Source organism: Meles meles, chromosome 1 (assembly GCF_922984935.1).
Source record: "Meles meles chromosome 1, mMelMel3.1 paternal haplotype, whole genome shotgun sequence".
Classification (NCBI taxonomy): domain Eukaryota; kingdom Metazoa; phylum Chordata; class Mammalia; order Carnivora; family Mustelidae; genus Meles; species Meles meles.
The window spans coordinates 140412706-140433725 of record NC_060066.1 but is presented as its reverse complement, the minus strand read 5'-3'; the positions used below and the strand labels follow the sequence as shown (position 1 = coordinate 140433725).

Genomic DNA, 21020 nt, shown 5'->3' with positions numbered 1-21020 from the left:
GTTTAAGTCCACCTGGGGAAATCAAGTTTGTCAATACTCTATATTGGATGATTTTTAAATTACATTCCTGGGGAAGAAAGGGTTATGGAGTGTTACAAGGAATACAATTTGTGAGGCAAAGTAAAATTTAATATATGTTCACTTGGAAGATTCTAGCAAAAGAAGACTCAGGGTTTTTTGTTTGTTTTGTTTTGTTTTGTTTTGTTTTGTTTTGTTTTGTTTTTGTTTTATGTTAACAGGGTTTCTTCTTCCTAAAGAATAAAGAAATAAAGGCTCTTAAATATGTATAGTGACTTTTCATCATATAATAGCAAGTCCTAAATATTAGCTTTCCTAAGAAGTAAACTATGTTAACTGGCAATATTAGGGTCAGCTATTTTAAAATTAAGCTCCAAGCATATTAGTCCTTCAGACTGGTGAGAGTCTTTACACTGATACCTAAAGCTAAGGCTCTGTAGCTTTTTTTTTTTAATATTTTATTTATTTATTTGACAGACAGAGATCACAAGTAGGCAGAGAGGCAGAAAGACAGAGAGGGGCAAGCATGGTCCTCGCTGAGCAGAGACCCCGATGCGGGGCTTGATCCCAGGACCCTGAGAACATGACCTGAGCTGAAGGCTGAGGCTTAACCCACTGTGCCACCCAGGCGTCCCTAAGGCTCTGTAGCTTTAAGTTCAAACATGTTAGCTTATGTTTTGGGATAATGATGTTAACTTTTAAAATATAGGTGCTATGGTGGTATACAGAATTGTTGAATCACTATATTGTATGCCTGAAATTAATAGAACACTTTACGTTAACTGAAATTAAAATAAAAATTTAAAGGGTGCCTGGGTGGCTAGTTGCATGAGGGATGGCTTTTCATTTCAGCTCAGGTCATGATTTCAGGGTCGTGGGAGCAAGCCCTGCATGGGCCTCTGTGGTCAGCATGGAGTCTGCTTGGGATTCTCGCTCTCCTCTCCCTCGTCCCCTCCCCTGCTTGCGTGTGCTCTCTCAAATAAATAAATCTTTAAAAAAATAAAAACTTAATTTAAAAAAAGAAGAAAATAAAATGTAGGTGCTACATATTAGACTCAGAAATGTTTAATGCATGATGAGAAAATGTAGAGATATCTCCTTCTGGATCACTTTCGTGTATGACTATGTTGGTTAGTCACTTAACTTTATATTTTTAGAAATTCTACACCATCAACCACGAGGCTTTTGTCTATTAAACAGACCATCAATTACATCATCATTTACCTTGTAAGAAGTCTCATGCTCACTGGAAATGCAAAACCTGAGTTGATTTTTATAATTTCAGCTACATCAAGTAAATTTAAAGAGAAAAGTTAAGTCTTCCCCCAGATTTCAAACAGAAAATATGAATTCTCCCATAGATGGGTTTTTAGTTAAAACACATAGCTTTTCTGAACCTCAGTGTTATTAAATGAGCAGGATAGTCCTCATCTTCATTTCACAATTTATTGTGAAAAAGTGGTGATAAAATAGAAATGTATTATTTTTAGTCTCTTTAACTATATACTTCAAATGCCTTCATCTGGTGCATTTCCTTATAGCCCTAAGTGTGATTAGTTGGGTTCTCTGCTAAGCAGATTGAGAAAGGTCAAAGATAAAGGGCCAAATGCTCAATTCTTTTCTCTCCCAGAGCACCACACAAGAGCTTGGTAGACAAAGGATAGCACCAGTCTAAAGAACATTTGATGAAAGCTCAGCTCTGGCCCCAAAAAGTCACTATATCCATCTTCTGCTGAGCTAAGGCAGACCTCAGATAAGTCACAAGGCCTTCCTTTGCCTAAGCACTGAAGGCTATGTGATCTGGATGAAGAGGGGCTGAGCGGCAGCTCAAAAAGCCTCATTATCCTCTTTCCCTGCACTTTAATCTCTGCCTGCCCAGAGCGAGAAAGGGGACACTCAGGCAAGGAAGAGACTGAAGGGAGAAGGGAGGGTTAGGAGAGGGGAAGAGATTGCTGATTCAATCTAAAGCCAAGGGGAGAGCTTCTCAGATCTACCTTCCCCAGGCGCTCCTTGGATACGGTCTACTTCCAAGAAAGAGGCAGCTCCAGACCCATCATATCACACCACCTTCAAGGAAGAAGAGAGACTTCAGAGTGGTGACCCCCAGGGGCACCTGGGTGGCTCAGTCTTTGAGTGTCTGCCTTAGGTTCAGGTCATGGTCTCAGGGTCCTGTGATCTAGCCCTGCACCGGGCTCCCTGCTCAGCGGGAAGCCTGCTTCTCCCTCTGCCCCTGTTTATGTTTCCTCTCTCGCCATGTTTCTCTGTCAAATAAATAAAATCTTTAAAAAAAAAAAAAGAAAAGAAAAAAAGCGACTCCCAAGGGAAGCTCTAAAGAAAGAGTCCAAATGAACTCATCTTAAGAGCCTGCCACTCTTACGAGCACCAAGCTTCCCTACTTTTCCTTTAATGCTACTGTCGCTACTAGCCCCATTTCTCCTAGAAAGTAGGGAGGAACAAAGAAAAGTCTTGCGTTCTGCCCAGAAGTCAACAATCTAGATAAGTCAGAAAAATATCGGTAACTGAAATTCAACCTGCATGGTAAAAGATATATTTACCTGGAAGGTGTGGAATCTTTCTATCCAAGTTAATGATATTTCTGGAGTCCAGATAGGTTAGCTTCCAAAAAGCATGATGATTTCCTACCATCCAATAAACCTAATGACTAAGAATTGCCATGTCTCTTGCCTTACCTGCTAGCCTTTCCGTGACGTCATAACAAGGTACAGGAATTCTCTCATAAACTATAACCTCTGTTCCTTCACATAAGATTGACCACAGCCTTGACATCATTCACTTGCTGAGTACTGTAGCAATGCTTCTTGGATTATTAGAGTAAATTTCTAAAATAAATGACCATTTTTTTAAAAAATCCCTTCAGTACAATTTTTTTGTTTGTATGCTTGCATTGTTTAGAATTATGCATTTTTGTGCTGGTTAACTGCACTATTGTCTAGATAGCCCAGAGGATTTATGTTTCTCTTTGGACTCCTCCAATTTCTTTCATCTTAGTCCTGTTCACGCATTTATCTGTGAACTACAGGGTGTCTAGGGATAAGTCAGTTGAATGCAGAACTAGGATTTCAGTTCCTGGAGATTGCTTCAAAAAGATCTTTCCCTTCATTATTTCAAGAGCATAACTATAAATATTTTAAATTCCACAGGCAACTGAAACAAACTCTCTCTATTGTGAACCATTTACTGTAGTTTCCTAATGTTTACCCATAGTTTCTTTTAAATCCTCTAAATTCTCTCATGTGGTTTTGACTTTGAAATGCTTTCTACTTAAATATTAAATTGCCATGAATCAAATAATTCACTAGTCCACTTGGCTTATGGAAAAATGCCATGAAGCAAAAACAGTTTTGAATCTGATCCACTCCCTCATTTTTTAATTTTTTTTCCCCTAATTCCTTTTGCATCCCGGTGCAGCCAACCTCAAATGGAGAAGAAAACACAATGTAGATACCAGTAAGATACAGGAAATGAGAGCATCCTTGATGACTGGAAAGTCTCAGACTCACCAAAGGTTTAAAAAATTAATATTTGGGGCACTGGGTGGCTCAGTCAGTTAAGCAACCAACTCTGGATTTTGGCTCAGGTCATGATCTCAGGGTCGTGAGATCAAGCCCTGCGATGGGGCTCTGCGCTGGGCACCAAGACTGCTTAGGATTCTCTCTCTCCTTCTCCAAGTCCCCCACCACACTCACAAAATCGTACCCGCGCTCTCTCTAAAAATAGTCAGTTAAAATAACATTTATAATATGTGTAGTCGTCCTCACCCTTGAAAAGTCAGTGTATTTACAGTGGTAGGAGAATCACCTTTATTAAGGGAAGTATCAAATGTAGACATGATTCTAAGGCAGATGTGATGGTTTCTTTCTGACTGAAGAATAAATGGATGGTGCTTCCCAATTCTGGCCCCCTCTTCGTGTATCTTAAATGAGTGAGCACTCAGCTCCGGCTTTAGGAATCACAAGGCAGACATCATTTGGCAATTTGGAAGATGTGTGAAATGAATTGTTTCATCTCAGAGGAAGGTAGCTCGAACACATGTATTTCCAGATGTTCACTGGCATCTGATTTTATAAGTGTGCATGCTTACCATTGTGGTTTGTTTCCCTTTGGTGGGAAAATGTGTTTGCTTATTCACCTCTTATTTATTGCATAGCTAATTTGTACCAGGCAGTGTTAGTTAAGGATGGAGTCAATGTTTAGAGAGCTTGCTGGTCTAGGAGGTAAAATGAACAATTAATTATGCTGTTTCCTTATCTGCTGTGATAGGGGGCAAACCAGGGCTTGAAGGACTGTTCAGTTTTTTTGTTGTTGTTGTTGTTAAGATTTTATTTATTTGAAAGAGAGCATGGACAAACAAATTAGCAGTGGGAGGAACAGAGGGAGAGGGAGAAGCAGACTCCTGACGGAGCAGGGAGCCTGACTCCTGGGGGGCTCAATCCCAGAACCCTGGGATCATGACCTGAGCTGAAGGCAGCTGCCTAACCATTTAACTGACTCAGCCACCCAGGTTCCCTCTTCCTGTTCTGTTTGAGTATATGTCCTTATCCTATATGGTAATAATTCCAGAAACTATAAATTTTTCAGTGTTTAATTCTTCTCCCAGACTAATGGCATACAAGTCCCTCAAGCACAGAAATTTCTGATAATGCAGGACTGAGAAGAAGTGCTTGATGCCTGGGTTTTAGTCAGTACAGATGAACCCTGTAGCAAGTGAACTCTTGCTCTACCTTACCACCGAGAGAATTCATGAATTCAAAAATTCACGTTTTTATCAGTTCATCCCTCCATTCCCTTGAATTTGGCTTCAAGGACATCGACTCCACGCATCAGAAGTGCCAGGATATGACTTTTTTTCTTCTTCTTTTCCCGTTGCTGTCGAGGAAATGAGCAACCAATAAAAACAGACATTTTACACATCCTTTGTGTTTGTTAATAAACACCTTGAAAATTGGGCAGTTTGCTTAAGACTGGTGTTTTCTTCTCTCTCTTCCTTGTTACTCTCTGGCTATAGGTACACTTCCTCCATACAGTGTCTTATTACCTGTCCATCACATATGATTTAAGCGCCATCCTTAAAGAGAAGGCAGATGCAATGCTCACGGCACACAGGGAACCCCACACCCTCGCAGTTATGCGTTCCCATTTCCTCTGGAGACAGGCGCCGATTTGTGCTGGTGAGAGGGATGTCGGGTGCAGTGCTCGGAGATGTCTGTGTCTGTGCTCCCGTGGTGACTGCCCCCAAATGTACACACAAATGTACACACACCAGCCTCGGAGAACAGCAAGACATAGGAATCAGACATTTGCTGAGAATGAACCCATTTTGGTGTTCACCACTCTAGAACCACCTTCCCACCTTTTCAGTTCCTGCTCTTTCTCACCAAGACGTGTTTGTGCCTGAAATATTTCCACCGGTTAGCCCTGCAGTGAAATCTGATTTTCAGAGTGAATCCTGTCACTGATGGAGGCAAATATTGTCTCTTGAGAATAGGTGCTTTCTTTATCTTCTAGCACCTTGTTTCTGGGAGAGTTAAGTTTGTACATTAACTGATAACTTGGAAACATGAACATTAACTTCCCTCCCTTGTATCTCTCCCTTCTCCCGGGGGGAATGAGTCTACCTCAGAGAGAAAGAGCCACACTCCATCTTTCCCTTCTTTTCTCTGGCTCTTCCCATGCAACTCTTTGTTCCTGCCTCTGGGCCCACGAGGTTCTGATCTTAACCCTCCCATAACCGATCCAAGTCCAGTAGCTTCAAGGTCCAAGTGAAGGTGCTCCAACCCCATGAAGCCTACCCCCCTCACTCTAAGCCCGAGTGCTCATTGTACTTACCACACCATTCACTTGGTGAATGCAAACATGCCTTGTTTGCACCCCTGTGACTTTTCATGTGACTCTTTATGTCTCTCCAATAAAGCCGAAAGTGCTTTTAGAAGAGTAAACCTTAAAAAAAAAAAAAAAGAAGAAGAAGAGTAAACCTTGGTTATGCCTCCTTGATTTTGCTATGATGCTTAACATAGAGTGGATATTCAAGAAGTTCTAGCTGAGGGGCGCCTGGGTGCCTCAGTGGGTTAAGTCTCTGCCTTCGGCTCAGGTCATGGTCCTGGGGTCCTAGGATCGAGCCCCCCACATTGGGCTCTCTGCTTAGCAGGGAGCCTGCTTCTCCCTCTCTCTCTGTCTGCCTCTCTGCCTATTTGTGATCTCTGTCTATCAAGTAAATAAATAAAATCTTTAAAAAAAAAAGTTCTACCTGATAAAACTAAAACTACTCTATCCTTAGTATCTCTGAACAAGTTCTGGGAAATAGGTCTTTAGGATCTGTTTCTTGCTAGGTCATTCTTGGGTTAGGAGAGGGGTTTTTTTTGTTTGTTTTTGTTTTTAATGTCAGATTGGGGCCAAATCTGGATGATTAGCTGTGGGGTAGAACCCTTTGGAATCAGCTGTATTTGAATCTATGGGATGGGAAGAGGACAGGGTTTATCACCTTCATATTGGCCCATCTGCCTCTTTGTGACTACCATCTACCTGATTGTAACTAGACCATAACCAAGTTAAAGTACTACCTCTTTGGGACGTCTGGGTGGCTCAGTCAGTTAAGCATCTGCCTTTGGCTCTGGTCCAAGTCCCGCATCAGGCTCCTTGCTCAGAGGGGAGCCTACTTCTCCTGGGGCCTGCTGCTTTCTTGCTCTAGCTCTCGTTCTGACAAGTAAATAAAATCTTAAAAAAATAAATAAAGCACTACCTCTTTAAAGAATCAACCCCAATCTAAAGAATATGCCTGGATCATAAGTTAGCATGTTAGAATGACACCTGCCGTTTTATCGTACGCAGCAAATGTTCTCACTTCTTTCAGTGGTAGTATAGTCATAATTGTGACTTAAAGTCTAGATGAGAGAAATAATCTTGGGGTTTTAATATAAAGAAAAAGTAATGGACTTAATTGTTGAGGTTGTAGGACGATATGTACTCTCATGCCGTTATTGGGAGATGCATAAAGAATCAGCATTTGTGTGGTTGGGAGAGGGATTTGGCATGACAGGTGTACCTTGTCTGGCACTACCCAAGTAATGCTGATTCTTCATAGTCCTGAGACTGAATTTTCATATTAAAACACACACACACACACACAGACTTTATCTTCTGGAAAAGATCCTAAAGCGAGTGTTGCCCTAGAAACACTTGCTCTGTTCAATGTAGGTAGCCACGATAAAGTGTAAGAGGAGATTTTTTAAAAATGCCTGCATGGACTTGAAAACAGGAGAGCATTTCTGTGGAGCAGGAATGGACTACTGAGTGGGGCTGAGCTGAAGTGACTGCTGGGCTGTGAGCCAAGGACAGGCAGTAGCAGCCAGGGGCTGCGCTCCCGCCAGCAAGGGGAGCTAAAAATGCATGAAACAAGATAAGAGACCAGAGCCTGGTCACTGTTTGAAGCCAAAGGCCCCCATTCCCCAAAAGGAAGCTGCAAAGAATGACAAGTAACTGGGTGGTGGACTGGTGCTTCTGAGGAAACCGAGCCTCCCAACCAGGAGTGGAGCCAGCCTGCCTGCTGTTTCCCAACCGGATCTGTGAGACCCTGACATGGGAGTGGAACCCCAGAATGCCATGATAAGAGCCAATGGTGGGTTGGGGGGTTGGGGGTTGGGTGCAGGAAACCGCAAAAGAGCACACAGGAGATGGTGGGAGACAATCTCCACCTCAGAACCAGCCTCCCACTGAGGGCACAGGAAGAAAACTACTCTCAGAGAAGGCTCTCAGCAAAATTAGCCGATGGACCATTGATTCACTTGAGACCAAACTACATTTTGAACCAAATAATGAAGTTCAAGTAAATATACTTATAGTGGTCAGAGAGATAAAGATATGCCATTAAAAACTGGGGAGCTGTGACAGAACAGCAAATGGATAGAAAACATTTAGAAATTTTAAAAAGTCACTGGATTTAAAAATATGAAAAATAAGACTATGAATTCGCTAAGATTCCAGAGTTTACCCAGATTAAAATTAAATTAAAAAGCACCCACACCCATGGGTGATCCCTGAGAGGCTCTAACATCCATCTAATAGGAATGATGGGGGGGAAATGGGAGAGATGATAGAGGAAGTGTGTAAGCAGTATTTAAGGAAATTTTGGTGAAGTTTTCCAAAACTGAAGGAAGTTGAGTCCAGAGCTACAGATATTGAGCAGGACTAATCCATGTATATTCAAAATTAAAGTGAAATTGTAGAGGATCTGGGATTAAAGGCAAGATCTTAAAAGCTACCGTAGAGAAAGCTAGATTGCCCACTAAAGAACAGCAGACTTCCCAGCAGTGAAAATAGAGGCCAGAAGAAGATGGACTAGTATTCTAAAGTACGGAAGGGAAACTGCTGCCAGCAGAGAATTTTATAGGATGAAAGCAATAGAGACACGTTCAGATACACAAGGCATATGAACTTTCAGTCCACAGACCCTTATTAAAAGGGATTTACTTAGAGAAGATACAGGAACTAAGAAAACTGGTGAGCTCATGATTTCATAAACCTACAAATAACCTCAACCAGCTATAGGTCATTTTTTTAAAAATGTGTGTTTCAGGAGAAAACGGAAACAAAGCCCAAGAACAGCACAATGGGGTAGTTCACTGGGAAGTTCAAACATGCTTGGGGGCAGGGTTGCAAAACTGAGAACTTTAAATATGTATGTTTTAAGAAATTATAGGTAGCTTCTTTCTAGAAATACAGTCTACACCTTACTAACCAGGTGAGGCAGAATGGGAACTAGCTAAGTGGTGTGATCAGTGTAGCAGAAGGCAGAAAGAAGGAAAGGGATATATATTAAAAAAAAAAAAAAAAAAAAAAAAAACAACAGAAATAAGTCCAAATACTAGTAAATATCCAAATATGAGTGAGCAAAATAATGTAATGGGTTAAATTCACTGTAAAAAGGGTGATTGGTTTGGATTTTTCTTTTTTTAAGATCCACAAGAGAGACACCTAAAAAATAAAATAAAACAAAATCACAGACGGGAGCAAAGTCTGTGCAAGAACAGTATTTTTTTTTTTTTTAAGCTGTTGGGGTATTAATATTAGATCGCATTTAACCCTGCCATCTTCAAGAATGCACTCTTTATCGAAACAAGGTCTACATTTGCATTTTAAAACATGCATAAAACTTGTAACCGCCACCACAAACAGGATACAGAAGATCTCAATCGCCCAAGGCATTCCCTGGTGCCAAAATCTTGCCCAGAACCTCTGGTGGCTGCCCGTCATTCTCTATCCCATTTTGTAGAATTCCATATAAAGTGAGACGGCGTGTCATTTTTTACATTGACATTGGTTTCAGTAGAAAAATTACCTAAATGCATGTCATCATTGAAATGTTTTTAGTAAATTAAAGCATACCCACACTAGGAATTCTCTGGTCCTCAAAATGAAATAGAGCCCTATGTGCCAGTGCATTAGGGTCTTCAGGACATAAAAGCTCAAGGTGCAGGAACAGTCCATATAGTGAGATTCCATGCATTTATATGTCATATATATGCAAATACACAGATAGAGATCTGGAAGAGTGTCCACGAGACTCACCAGGCTTTCTAAGGAACGGCACAAAGGTAGGAAAGGAGGAACGAAGGACTCTACCATCTGTGTTTAAAAAAAAAAAAAGGTTTATGATAGCAAATAATAAAAATATTTAGGCATAACATTAAGTATCCAAAATCTATGTAAGGAAAGCTATAGAACACTCTTGGAAGTCTTAAAATTGAATGGGAACAAATGGAAACACACCGTGGAGAAGAAGAATCAATGCCATAAAGATGTTAGTTCTTCCTAAACTAATTTATAACTAATTTAATTCCAATAAAAATACCACCAAGGTGGTTTTTTTTTCCCCTTCTGGGTCTAGGCAAGTTGATTATAAAGTTCATTGTGAAAGACAAGCAGGGGTTTGAGCAGTTATCACACTGATTGCTGGTTAGTTGTCTTTCTCCAGTGCTTGACCTTGAAGGCCTTATTGCTCTTGGTAACCCTGACATATTATCTGACATAGAGCAGAGAGGCCAAAATGCTTGCCTTCTCCGGAAGGCACACGCAGAACTACTCCACTCTCCTGTTCTGCCCCTCCCGTCAATGTCCTCGCTATCTCCGGAGTGTTAGAGATTAGCTGGCACTTACTTCTGTTGCTCTGTCTTTGTTATTTCAAGCAGCTTCTCTGAAGCTAAGTGGTTTGGTTTTGTTCTGTTTTGTTTTAACCTGCTCCGCTCTTTGTTGTCTCATTCATGCAAATGCGATACTTTTTTGTTACCACAGGTGGGTTCTGCTTTTCACCGCACCGTGCACTGAGGTTTCTGGAAATTGTCTAAATTAAGCAGATCTTGTTTTTACATTATCATAGTGGTTGTTATAATTCTAACAAAGTACTGAGACTCAAATAACTGTCATCAAAGCTGCCTCAGACAATCTAAGACAGAGGCATGACCACTAATGTTTTAAAATAGTGACAGCTACCACCAAAAGGCTTGACGGTGTGAGGCATTTCAATAGGTAATACAGTACGCCCATATTCCACTTAAAAATGCATCTCTTTGCTGGTATAAATTGGATAATTATGATCTGAAATATTTTATTTCTTTTCCTAGATCTGAGCAGCATTTCAAGCATGGTTTGGATGGGCCGTTTTCCTTTTTTAAGGCAGCTTGAATTTTCGCTCTCTCTCGAAAACACATTGAGTTTCATTTTTTCCCCCCTAAACGCAGCTGTTATGTTATCTCAAAATAATTTAAAAATGAGAATTTATGAGTCCAAATTTTACTGAGCCCATTTCTGCAAACCCTGAAACTCTTGGGTTCCTTTTCCAGAAACATTACCTAGATATTATCACAGTGATGGAACAATTTTACCTGTATATTTTTATCCCTCCGGGCCTTTCATTGTAAGGCCTTGAAAGAACATTTTATACGTGTTTGTCACCTAGACATTAGCTGCTCCTTATGATCTAGACCGTGATGGATCAAATTCCAACCCCTGTACCCATGACCCTCTCCAAGTTCTACAGACTCCTGGAAGGATTTGGTTCTCATGGTCCTCATTCCTGCTGCCATGGAAACAGTTTAGATCATAGATTTTTACCATCGCAGGCAAATTCTCCCTGTCTGTACAGATTTAATCCGAGCATGAAGGTTTGTTCCTTTTTGTTGTGATTTTTATAAAATTAACTCACAAAAGCTCTGTGTGTGTGTGTGTGTGTGTGTGTGTGTCTGTGTCTGTGTCTGTGTCTGTGTCTGTGTGTAGCAGATTTTACCAGAGTTTGGGGCAAGACTGAAAGTTATTTATATCTCAAAATAGAAATAATGAGTATACACTCCAGCCTCCCACCATGTTGCCTGACCCATTTTCTTTGATTCCAGCCCCTCTCTGCTCTGCTGACTCACCTCTTCCCACCTCCAAGCCTGTTCATCCGAATATAGTGTAGGGTTGGCTCTCTTTGTTGCCACCTCGCATCTGACCTTTGCTCTCAGTGACTCACCTTATTCTGGATACCTCCCTTCCCGGTTCCCAAACCAACTCAGGTATTTTCCTTACCACAGATGATTTTTATTCAAGAATTATTCTTATACTTGCCTTTAGGATAACAACTTTCTTACCTTGCTGTATTTTTGGATTGGATTCTCTGGTTTATGCTGCTTTTCCATCTTTTTTCTCCCCCCACCCCCACTCCATTTTCCTTGCCTCTCCAGTCTCCTTCACAAACACACGTTGTAGCTATGGGTCTCAAGCCCTTTTCCTCCAAAGGCATTCTGAGGGTTGCCTCTGGATGAAAATGATGGAATTTCTCTGCCTTGTGATATGTGTGTGTGTGTGAGCTGGTGATGAGCGAGGGGGGTGTGGGGGGGTGGCTTTGTCCCTGCCCACCCCCTAGCCATTCTCCCTCAGTCCTGCACCGGCAGCCTAGAACCCTGAGGATCCATGTTGCTGCCTTTCTGTAAGGTTTGTTTGGTGCTCTAATCTTTAAATGATTGATAAATGTACAGAGAAGTGAGGTATATAGGTTTCATTAACAAATTTCTCCAAAAAGCAAAAAAAGAGGAAACAAAGAATTTCAGGTTCTTACAAGATACTCTTTTTTACAAAGATACCACAAAGCACCCTGTGCCATTTGTTGTTATGGTTGCGGCTGCTGTTTTAGGAAGCCTGGCTGCCTTCCTTTTGTCTGTCTTTCCCTTCTTTACCGTGCCTTCGAAAACACAGATCCTTCACCCAGTTCTTCTCAACGCTACCGTGTTCAGAAATACTGTGTCTCTTTAACATGGAAGAGGCAACTTCCTTCCTCCGTCCTGTGGCCATTTTACTGTTTAAATCCTCACCCTGAACCTGCCCTGTTCCTTCTCGTAATCCTGGATTAGGCAACCTACAGTCACATGTTTGGGAAGTTCTACTCTGAGCTGCGTCTCTGCCGGAGTCTTCCGACGAGATGTTCTCTCAGCCGCAGGAGCAGCTCTTGTCCTTAGCAACTGAATTCCAGCATTTTTTCTACTCTTTGCTCACTTCCGAACAGTTAACAGCTGCTGGAAAACGGATCACCGTCCTTCCCCTCCTGCGATTGAAGTAGGCACATTTTAAAAATTGTCTTCGTGAAGACTGAAAAAGAAATCTGGCATCAGAAGACTGAGAGGAACTTGGGGAGGTCCACTCGGTCTTCCTCCCCTACTCTGGGCTGTTCTCTGTGAAGCCCTCTCAGCGGAAGCTCTGTGAGATGAGAAGACGTGTGGAGGGGTGGAAGAACACTAGGCTGTAAACAGAAGACAGGTCTAAATTCCTGCTGTGTGAACTTAGACAAGTTAACTGACATTCTCTGAACCTTAGCTGGTTTTTTCTTCTGTAGAATGGTGAGAGTATGACCTGCCTCCCTCCTTAGCATGGCAGATGCTAGCCAATTGGGTACCTTTATGCAGAATATTAAAAGGTAGCCCCACCTTGTAACCACAGATAGCCCCCAGGAGGTTGGCTTCCATCCCGCTGAGGGGAGCCCAGCAGGAGTTCAGCCCACCCTTGTTTGCCCCATTTGCTTGGCACCCTGGTGCAATGTCTATCCTGAAACTCTACAGGGTTTCCCACTTTATCTTCTTGGACAGAGCTTTTGGAACTCTTGCAAGCTCCACAGGTCTATCATCTTCCTCCATTAGGAACAAGCCTGGGGAAGTGCTGGGCAAGGGGCCAGGAACAGGGTCTGCCTGGCTGCTTGGCGGGGAGTTAGCACTTTAAGAAGGTGCCTGCCTTTTTACCTTCTGATCTCGCTTCCACAAACCAAGTCTTCCGTGTTTTTATCACAACACTAACAATGCTATATGAACACAGTAGCTCGAAGGTGTCACTCTTGGGGAAAGTGCTCAGGGAAGCACTCCCTTTCCCTGCTCATCTCTCACCCCTACCTTCTGCTTACTACACAGACTGTTGGAGCATTAAATGAGACCACGAGCAGGAAGGCATCCAGAACATGACCCCAAAGGCTGAACTGCTTATTAATCTCTCTTCTATAGTCCTTAAGGATAATCTGCCATTTGTCTAGACGTCCTCCTGCTATTTTCTATTCCAGGGGGTTCCAAGGTAGAGTGCTTGAACCCCCAGAAATGCAAAGGGTGTGCATTGAGATGTGAGATAAAAATGGAAACTCTTATTCAGGCACACCTCATTTTATCACACTTCACAGATACTGTGTTTTTCACAAATGGAAGAATTGTGGCAACCCTGTGTCAAGCAGGTCTGCTGGCCCCATTTTTCCAACAGCATTTACTCACTTCCTGTCTCAGTGTCACATTTTGGTAATTCTTCCAATGTTTCAAACATCTTCATTATTATTTTATTTGCTGTGATGATCCATGACCAGTGATTATAAATTGCTGAAAGCTTAGATGATGGTGGACATTTTTTTTAACACAATACTTTTTTGTTCTCTTAAGAGACTATAGTAGGGGCACCTGGGTGGCTCAGTGGGTTAAGCCTCTGCTTTCAGCTTGGGTCATGATCCCAGGGTCCTGGGATCGAGCCCCGCATCGAGCTCTCTGCTCCCCTCCCTTCTCTCCCTGCCTGTTTCTCTGCTTGCTTGTGATCTCTGTCTGTCAAATAAATAAATAAAATCTTTAAAAAATAGACTTTTTAAAAAAAAATTTTTAAATTTTTAAAATTTTATTTTTAAATTTTTAAAATTTTTAAAATTTTTAAAATTTAAATTTTTAAAATTTTATTTTTAAAAAAAAATAGACTATAGTGTAAATGTAACTCTTCTATGCCCTGGAAAACCAAAAAATTCATTTGACTCACTGTGTTGCAATATTTGCTTTATTGTGGTAGTCTGGAACCGAACCTGCAGGATCTTCAAGGTATACCTGTATTTATTTTAAGCTTCAAGGGAAAGGAATTAAGGTTTTCTAATATTTCACATATGGCTCGACAGTGCTTTGTGGGTATAATTATGAATAGACACACATATACTGAGTAGGCACGCTCAATTTTTTCTCTGACATAGGTAAGTGATACAAATGCTTGAAGACCGGGGCACCTGGGTGGCTCAGTGGGTTAGGTCTCTGCCTTTGGCTCAGGTCGTGGTCTCAGGGTCCTGGGATCAAGCCCCGTGTTGGGCTCTCTGCTCAGCAGGGAGCCTGCTTCCCCCTCTCTCTCTGCCTGGCTCTCTGCCTCTCTCTCTCTGTGATCTCTCTCTCTCTCTCTTTCTCTGTTAAATAAATAAATATATATAAATATATATATATATAAATATATATATATATATATATATATATATATATATATTTTTTTTTTTTTTTTTTTTTTTTTTTTTTTTTTTTTACAAAAATGCTTGAAGACCACTGTTCAGTTCGCATACCTCTGTGGCCACCAGATTCTAGAAATGCAGTCACATCTGTGATTTCTTCCTTGCATCTCCTGATTGACATAGTAAATAATTGCTCCCCACTTTATCTTCTTGAACAGAGCTTTTGTAACACAGTAACTCTTGTAGTGAGACTTCTTCTCTTCCCTTTAACCTCATTCTTTCATTGTTATCTGCATAGGGTCTTGAAGAAGTAGGCTCTTTTCCTGGAACATAATTTGCACATGCTAATTTATTATGATAAAGTCAAATTGGCATCTTTTTGGTTTAATTTTAGAAATGTGGTACAATCAAATAAGAATGTGGGCTCTGGGTCCAGGTGGCCTGAGCAAGATGACAGTAGCATGTGACTTAACTTCTCTGTACCTTGGTCTCCTCAATGGTGAGACTGTTCCTCCTGGTTGATTCAAACAGTATTTTGCCTTCTGCTCCCTCATCTGCAAGAGGATGCCCTCTCTCTTACCCAAATCGCAATAGTAGGAGACTCCTGGACATTCTCAGGGCTTACTATTTTTTTTCCCCCAACAAATTGTGGTATTGGTAGACAGATCAAAGTTTTCAATGTAATGTCTTGTGTGAAGAGCCAGTAAGTTTAAACCTAATTGTTTTACTATAGAGTGCTTCTGTATTCTTTCATACCTCTCTGCAGAGAGATGAAATGGTCTTTATAAAAGCTTAGTGAATTCCCATTATGAGACCATTTGCATCCATCTAGGCATGCAATCCAGGATATGGGTAGAAAGTAAAGGGGAGAGGATCAAGACAGGAATTTCTTTCACATTTCCTCCTACCAATCCTGTTAATTCCCATACACAACCCCATCTAATCCAGGGAGCCATCTAGTCTGAAAAGGGAATATACTTCCCACACCAATGACTGATTCTCCCAGGCTCCAGGGAGAGAAGAAATGCAAAATTTTAAAACACACAAATGTTCTCTAAATCCTTTGTTGTAAGTTCTTCTGTGGCCTAAGAAAAATCACTGTGTTCTATGTCATAACAGACCTGACGAGCAAAGTCAAATAATTCATTTTCCCAGCACGTGGGCAGGGAATGAAATCCTGGTGCTGGAATCGAACATTGTATTCTCCAGGCAAAGGAAATGGACATTTATTGGATGTTATTGCTGCTGTCTTCACACTAATGACATTATCAGAGCTCTTTGAATAATATAATTCGAAAATATTACTTCTGTGTTTCAGGTCATGCAAGACAAGATCATCTGCCTTCCGAAAAGAGTCCAGCCTTCTCAGAATCACTCTTCCGTGTCCAATGTCTCTCAAGCAGTCGCCAGCACCACCCCGCTGCCTCCCCCTAAGCCGTCTCCTACCAACCCTGCCACTGTGGAGATGAAAGGACTCAAGACAGACCTGGACCTCCAGCAGTACAGTTTTATAAACCAGATGTGTTACGAGCGAGCCCTCCACTGGTATGCCAAGTATTTCCCTTACCTAGTCCTCATCCATACCCTGGTCTTCATGCTCTGCAGCAACTTTTGGTTCAAGTTCCCTGGCTCCAGCTCCAAAATAGAGCATTTCATCTCGATCCTGGGGAAGTGTTTTGACTCCCCTTGGACCACACGGGCTTTATCAGAAGTGTCTGGGGAGGATTCAGAGGAAAAGGACAACAGGAAGAACAACATGAGCAGGTCCAACACCATCCAGTCTGGTCCGGAAGGCAGCCTGGTCAACTCTCAGTCATTAAAGTCCATCCCTGAGAAGTTCGTGGTTGACAAGTCCACAGCGGGGGCCCTGGATAAGAAGGAAGGTGAGCAAGCAAAGGCCTTGTTTGAGAAGGTGAAGAAGTTCAGGCTGCATGTCGAAGAAGGCGATATACTCTATGCTATGTATGTTCGCCAGACTGTGCTGAAGGTTATAAAATTCCTCATCATCATCGCGTACAACAGCGCCCTGGTTTCCAAAGTTCAGTTTACCGTGGACTGTAATGTTGACATTCAGGACATGACCGGCTATAAAAATTTTTCTTGTAATCACACCATGGCCCACTTGTTCTCAAAACTGTCCTTTTGCTACCTGTGTTTTGTAAGCATCTACGGACTGACGTGCCTTTACACCTTATACTGGCTGTTCTACCGTTCTCTCCGGGAATACTCTTTCGAGTATGTCCGCCAGGAGACTGGCATTGACGACATTCCGGATGTGAAAAATGACTTTGCTTTCATGCTTCATATGATAGACCAGTATGACCCGCTGTATTCCAAGAGATTTGCTGTGTTCCTGTCTGAAGTGAGCGAGAACAAATTAAAGCAGCTGAACTTAAATAACGAGTGGACTCCTGATAAACTGAGGCAGAAGCTGCAGATGAATGCCCATAACCGGCTGGAACTGCCTCTTATCATGCTCTCTGGCCTCCCGGACACGGTCTTTGAGATCACAGAGCTGCAGTCTCTAAAACTTGAAATCATCAAGAACGTGATGATCCCAGCCACCATCGCGCAGCTTGACAATCTCCAGGAGCTCTCGCTCCACCAGTGCTCAGTCAAAATCCACAGTGCAGCGCTCTCCTTCCTGAAGGAGAACCTCAAGGTCCTGAGCGTCAAGTTTGATGACATGAGGGAGCTGCCCCCCTGGATGTACGGGCTCCGGAATCTGGAAGAGCTCTACCTGGTCGGCTCTCTAAGTCACGATATCTCCAAAAACGTCACCCTCGAGTCTCTGCGGGATCTCAAAAGCCTTAAAATCCTCTCTATCAAAAGCAACGTTTCCAAGATCCCTCAGGCTGTGGTGGACGTTGCCAGCCATCTCCAGAAGATGTGCATCCATAACGACGGCAGCAAGCTGGTGATGCTCAACAACCTGAAGAAGATGACCAACCTGACGGAGCTGGAGCTGGTCCACTGTGACCTGGAGCGCATTCCCCACGCCGTGTTCAGTCTGCTCAGCCTCCAGGAACTGGACCTCAAAGAGAATAATCTGAAGTCCATAGAGGAAATCGTTAGCTTCCAGCACTTGAGAAAGCTGACGGTGCTCAAACTGTGGCACAACAGCATCACGTACATCCCAGAGCACATCAAGAAGCTCACCAGCCTGGAGCGCCTGGCCTTCAGTCACAACAAAATAGAGGTGCTGCCTTCCCACCTCTTCCTGTGTAACAAAATCCGGTATTTGGACTTGTCCTACAATGACATCCGGTTCATCCCGCCCGAAATCGGAGTTCTGCAGAGTTTACAGTACTTCTCCATCACGTGTAACAAAGTGGAGAGCCTTCCCGACGAACTCTACTTCTGCAAGAAACTGAAAACCCTGAAGATCGGGAAAAACAGCCTCTCGGTACTTTCACCGAAAATCGGGAATTTGTTATTTCTTTCCTACTTAGACGTTAAAGGCAATCACTTTGAAATCCTCCCTCCCGAACTGGGCGACTGCCGGGCCCTGAAGAGAGCCGGGTTGGTTGTGGAAGACGCTCTATTTGAAACTCTGCCTTCGGACGTCCGGGAACAAATGAAGGCGGAATAACTTCTTTTTCTTTAAAGCTTCACTGAACCGTGCTTCTACCAAATACAGTATAAATAATTAGGTAGTCTTAATGCCTTTCTATTTTATTTTTATTTTTTTTCTTTTTCACACAACACAAAATGTACACAGAGATTGAGTAAGGAGTCTGTATTTTTTAATAAAAATTTAATTGTATTTTTTCAATATTACTATTTTAAAGTTTTATTTGTCCTGGAACCTAATGTATGTATTATTGTTTTCTACTGACAGAAACAGGTGGTTCCATCTGGGTTTTGTGTGTGTGTGTGTTTTCATTTCCTTCTCGTGAAAGGGAGGGAATTTTAAGTTGCATGCTTTTTGGTCTCTTTTAAATAGATATCTTGCCAAGGTGATTATTTTGCTTGTTTATACCTGTCCAGGGTCCTTGTATTTGTTTTCCTTGTGTGTGTACCAAGGAGTCTGTACTAGTCATCGTCATACTGGCTGCCTTCTGCATTGGCCAAGGCCTCCGTCCTACAGAAGACTCTTCTCTGGAGGGCAAATTCACAGAAGTGCATTGCCACAGACGATTGTTTTCAAAATTTCTCCTCCTCTCCAGCAGAACCCCAACTTATGTTATTTCCTATACCTGACAGTTCATGTGATCGTTAGGCTGGGATTTTGTTACGTGAGTGAAGACAGTAATCTCTTCCATGCTGAGCTGATCTGAATTGGTCATTTCCCATCTAACTGATTTGTGTTCTCACCAACATTTCAAAAATATCATTTAAAAACAAAGTGCAGAGGCTCTCCCCCACCCCACCTCACCCCCGCCCTCCATCTTAATATTGCTATGTAGTACTGGTGAACCACCTTAGAGGAGCTAAATTTATTTTAATTAAAATGGGTAATTAAATTTAAAAGTCAGAATCAGAAGCCTGGTTTTTAAGTAATGTAATAATCTTTGATATCTTGATATGTGGGTACATCAGATGGAAAAAATATTCCCTGCTGAAGCACTCTTTGATAGAGCTGGGGCCCTGTAGCCAGGTGTGCTGTTGGCCCCAGGCGGCGGTAGGGCCGGCCACTGCCTCCCATTCTGCCTGTTCCACCGAATAACCCACATCCCCATAAACCGAGCTCCCATAACCCTGCCCGGGCTGCAGATGCGAGTGATGCAGGCACAGGAACTCCTTCTACTTTTTGGCTTAAAATAAGCATCTCATCTAAAATGGTCCTGTGACTTTTTTTTTTTTTAAGAGGTGAACAAATTGCTAAGTGGATGTCACTTAGAAAATAATTTTTGCTTGATGGTCAGCAGGGCTTTTCCTTATCTTTGTATTTAATCCAACCTAGTAGATGCATCTTGGGCAAAATCTGCTTCTGATTCTTCTGCTGTGTAGAACAGGAAAATGAAAACACTTTTTGTGCCCTCAATCCAAGACTGGTATTGCTGATAGTGGGAATTTTGTTTTATGTAGTAAATTCACACTTGACTGTTTTCAGAACTCTAATCTCATCTAAGAGAGTTTTGTGACTTAATAATGAAAGGACCTAGGAAGATGATTTGGGGTTTCAAAATAACTGCTTTTAAATTTTACGCCTTGATCCCAGTGACTTTGCACAGTGCTGCTCCGAGTCACGTACAGAACACAACTTCTAGGAACTACAAAGCAGACACACGTACCTCAGTCGTGTTTGAGATGCAAAGAGTTGTCATGGAGGGAAGATTTGGGAAAGAGATACTTTTCATTTGTTTAATAATGAAATCAAGAAGTCTGTGATGCTTTATGGCTTCTGCTCTTGTCCAAGTGTCAGAATGGTGATTTTGTGTAACTTATTTCCCACCTAGAATTGAAATGATATGTTTTAAAGAGTAACATGGCTATATTTCTTGTGGGAGAGAATATTTGATTCCAGAACATAGTTAGGATCCTGATTATGAACAAAGTGTTGTATTTAGAAACACAGACCTCTTTGTTTTAAGCAAACAAACAAAAGACTTGGAAGATTCTCCATGACTGAGCATGAAAAAACACCCTCTTAAAAGGTAAGCTTAAATAACTACTGGTAAAACACTGGGTGCACTATTTTTCTGGATAAAGTTTATAGTTATTTTCTATATCACCCTTCAAAAGGGATCTATTCAGGTTAAAAATCATTTGTGCTGACGTCTTTATCTGGTGTTAATTCATAATCTCACATGGGCTTCACAACTGAAGTAAATGACTAGTAAGTAGTTTTATCACTGGTAATAATTTGCTCCCAATTCTGAAAGACTCTGATTTGCTTGCTTAATGATGTCACAGGCTGACCCCTAACCTAAATTCTAAATAACAGTCCGTAAATCGGTATTGTTCTGTGACTTTATGCTTTAACGAAGAAGGAAAATTCATAGATGCTTCTACTGGATTTTATAAAAATTCCAAAGTCTCAAACTTCTTCTGGAGTCTCAGTTTTCTGACTCTGGCCCTTTTTAATGTCATGAGTTTTGGTTCACATTTATAAGCAAAAAGTATTCAATTGCATTTAGCCTTTAAATGGGAAACTCAGGTAAATGAACTGCTGACTTTTCTAAAGTCCTTTAATGGATCAACTCAGTGTAAAAGGGGTATTTACCTAATCCTTTTCTGTATTTTACAAGTGCTCTTGCTAAAAAGGAACAACTAGCTCTATTTCTCCAACCTCTAT

The 21020-nt window shown here is 41.7% G+C and overlaps 1 protein-coding gene across 1 annotated transcript in view; it reads left to right on the top strand.

Annotated features, from left to right (window-relative positions):
* Positions 1-18656, top strand: part of LRRC8C (leucine rich repeat containing 8 VRAC subunit C) — a 78148-nt gene extending 59492 nt beyond the window's left edge. The window contains exon 3 of the mRNA XM_046023090.1: positions 16098-18656. Coding sequence (XP_045879046.1) covers positions 16098-18371 — 2274 coding nt within the window. The 3' untranslated portion in view covers positions 18372-18656. The remainder of the gene's footprint in view (positions 1-16097) is intronic.
* Positions 18657-21020: the final 2364 nt, after the last annotated feature.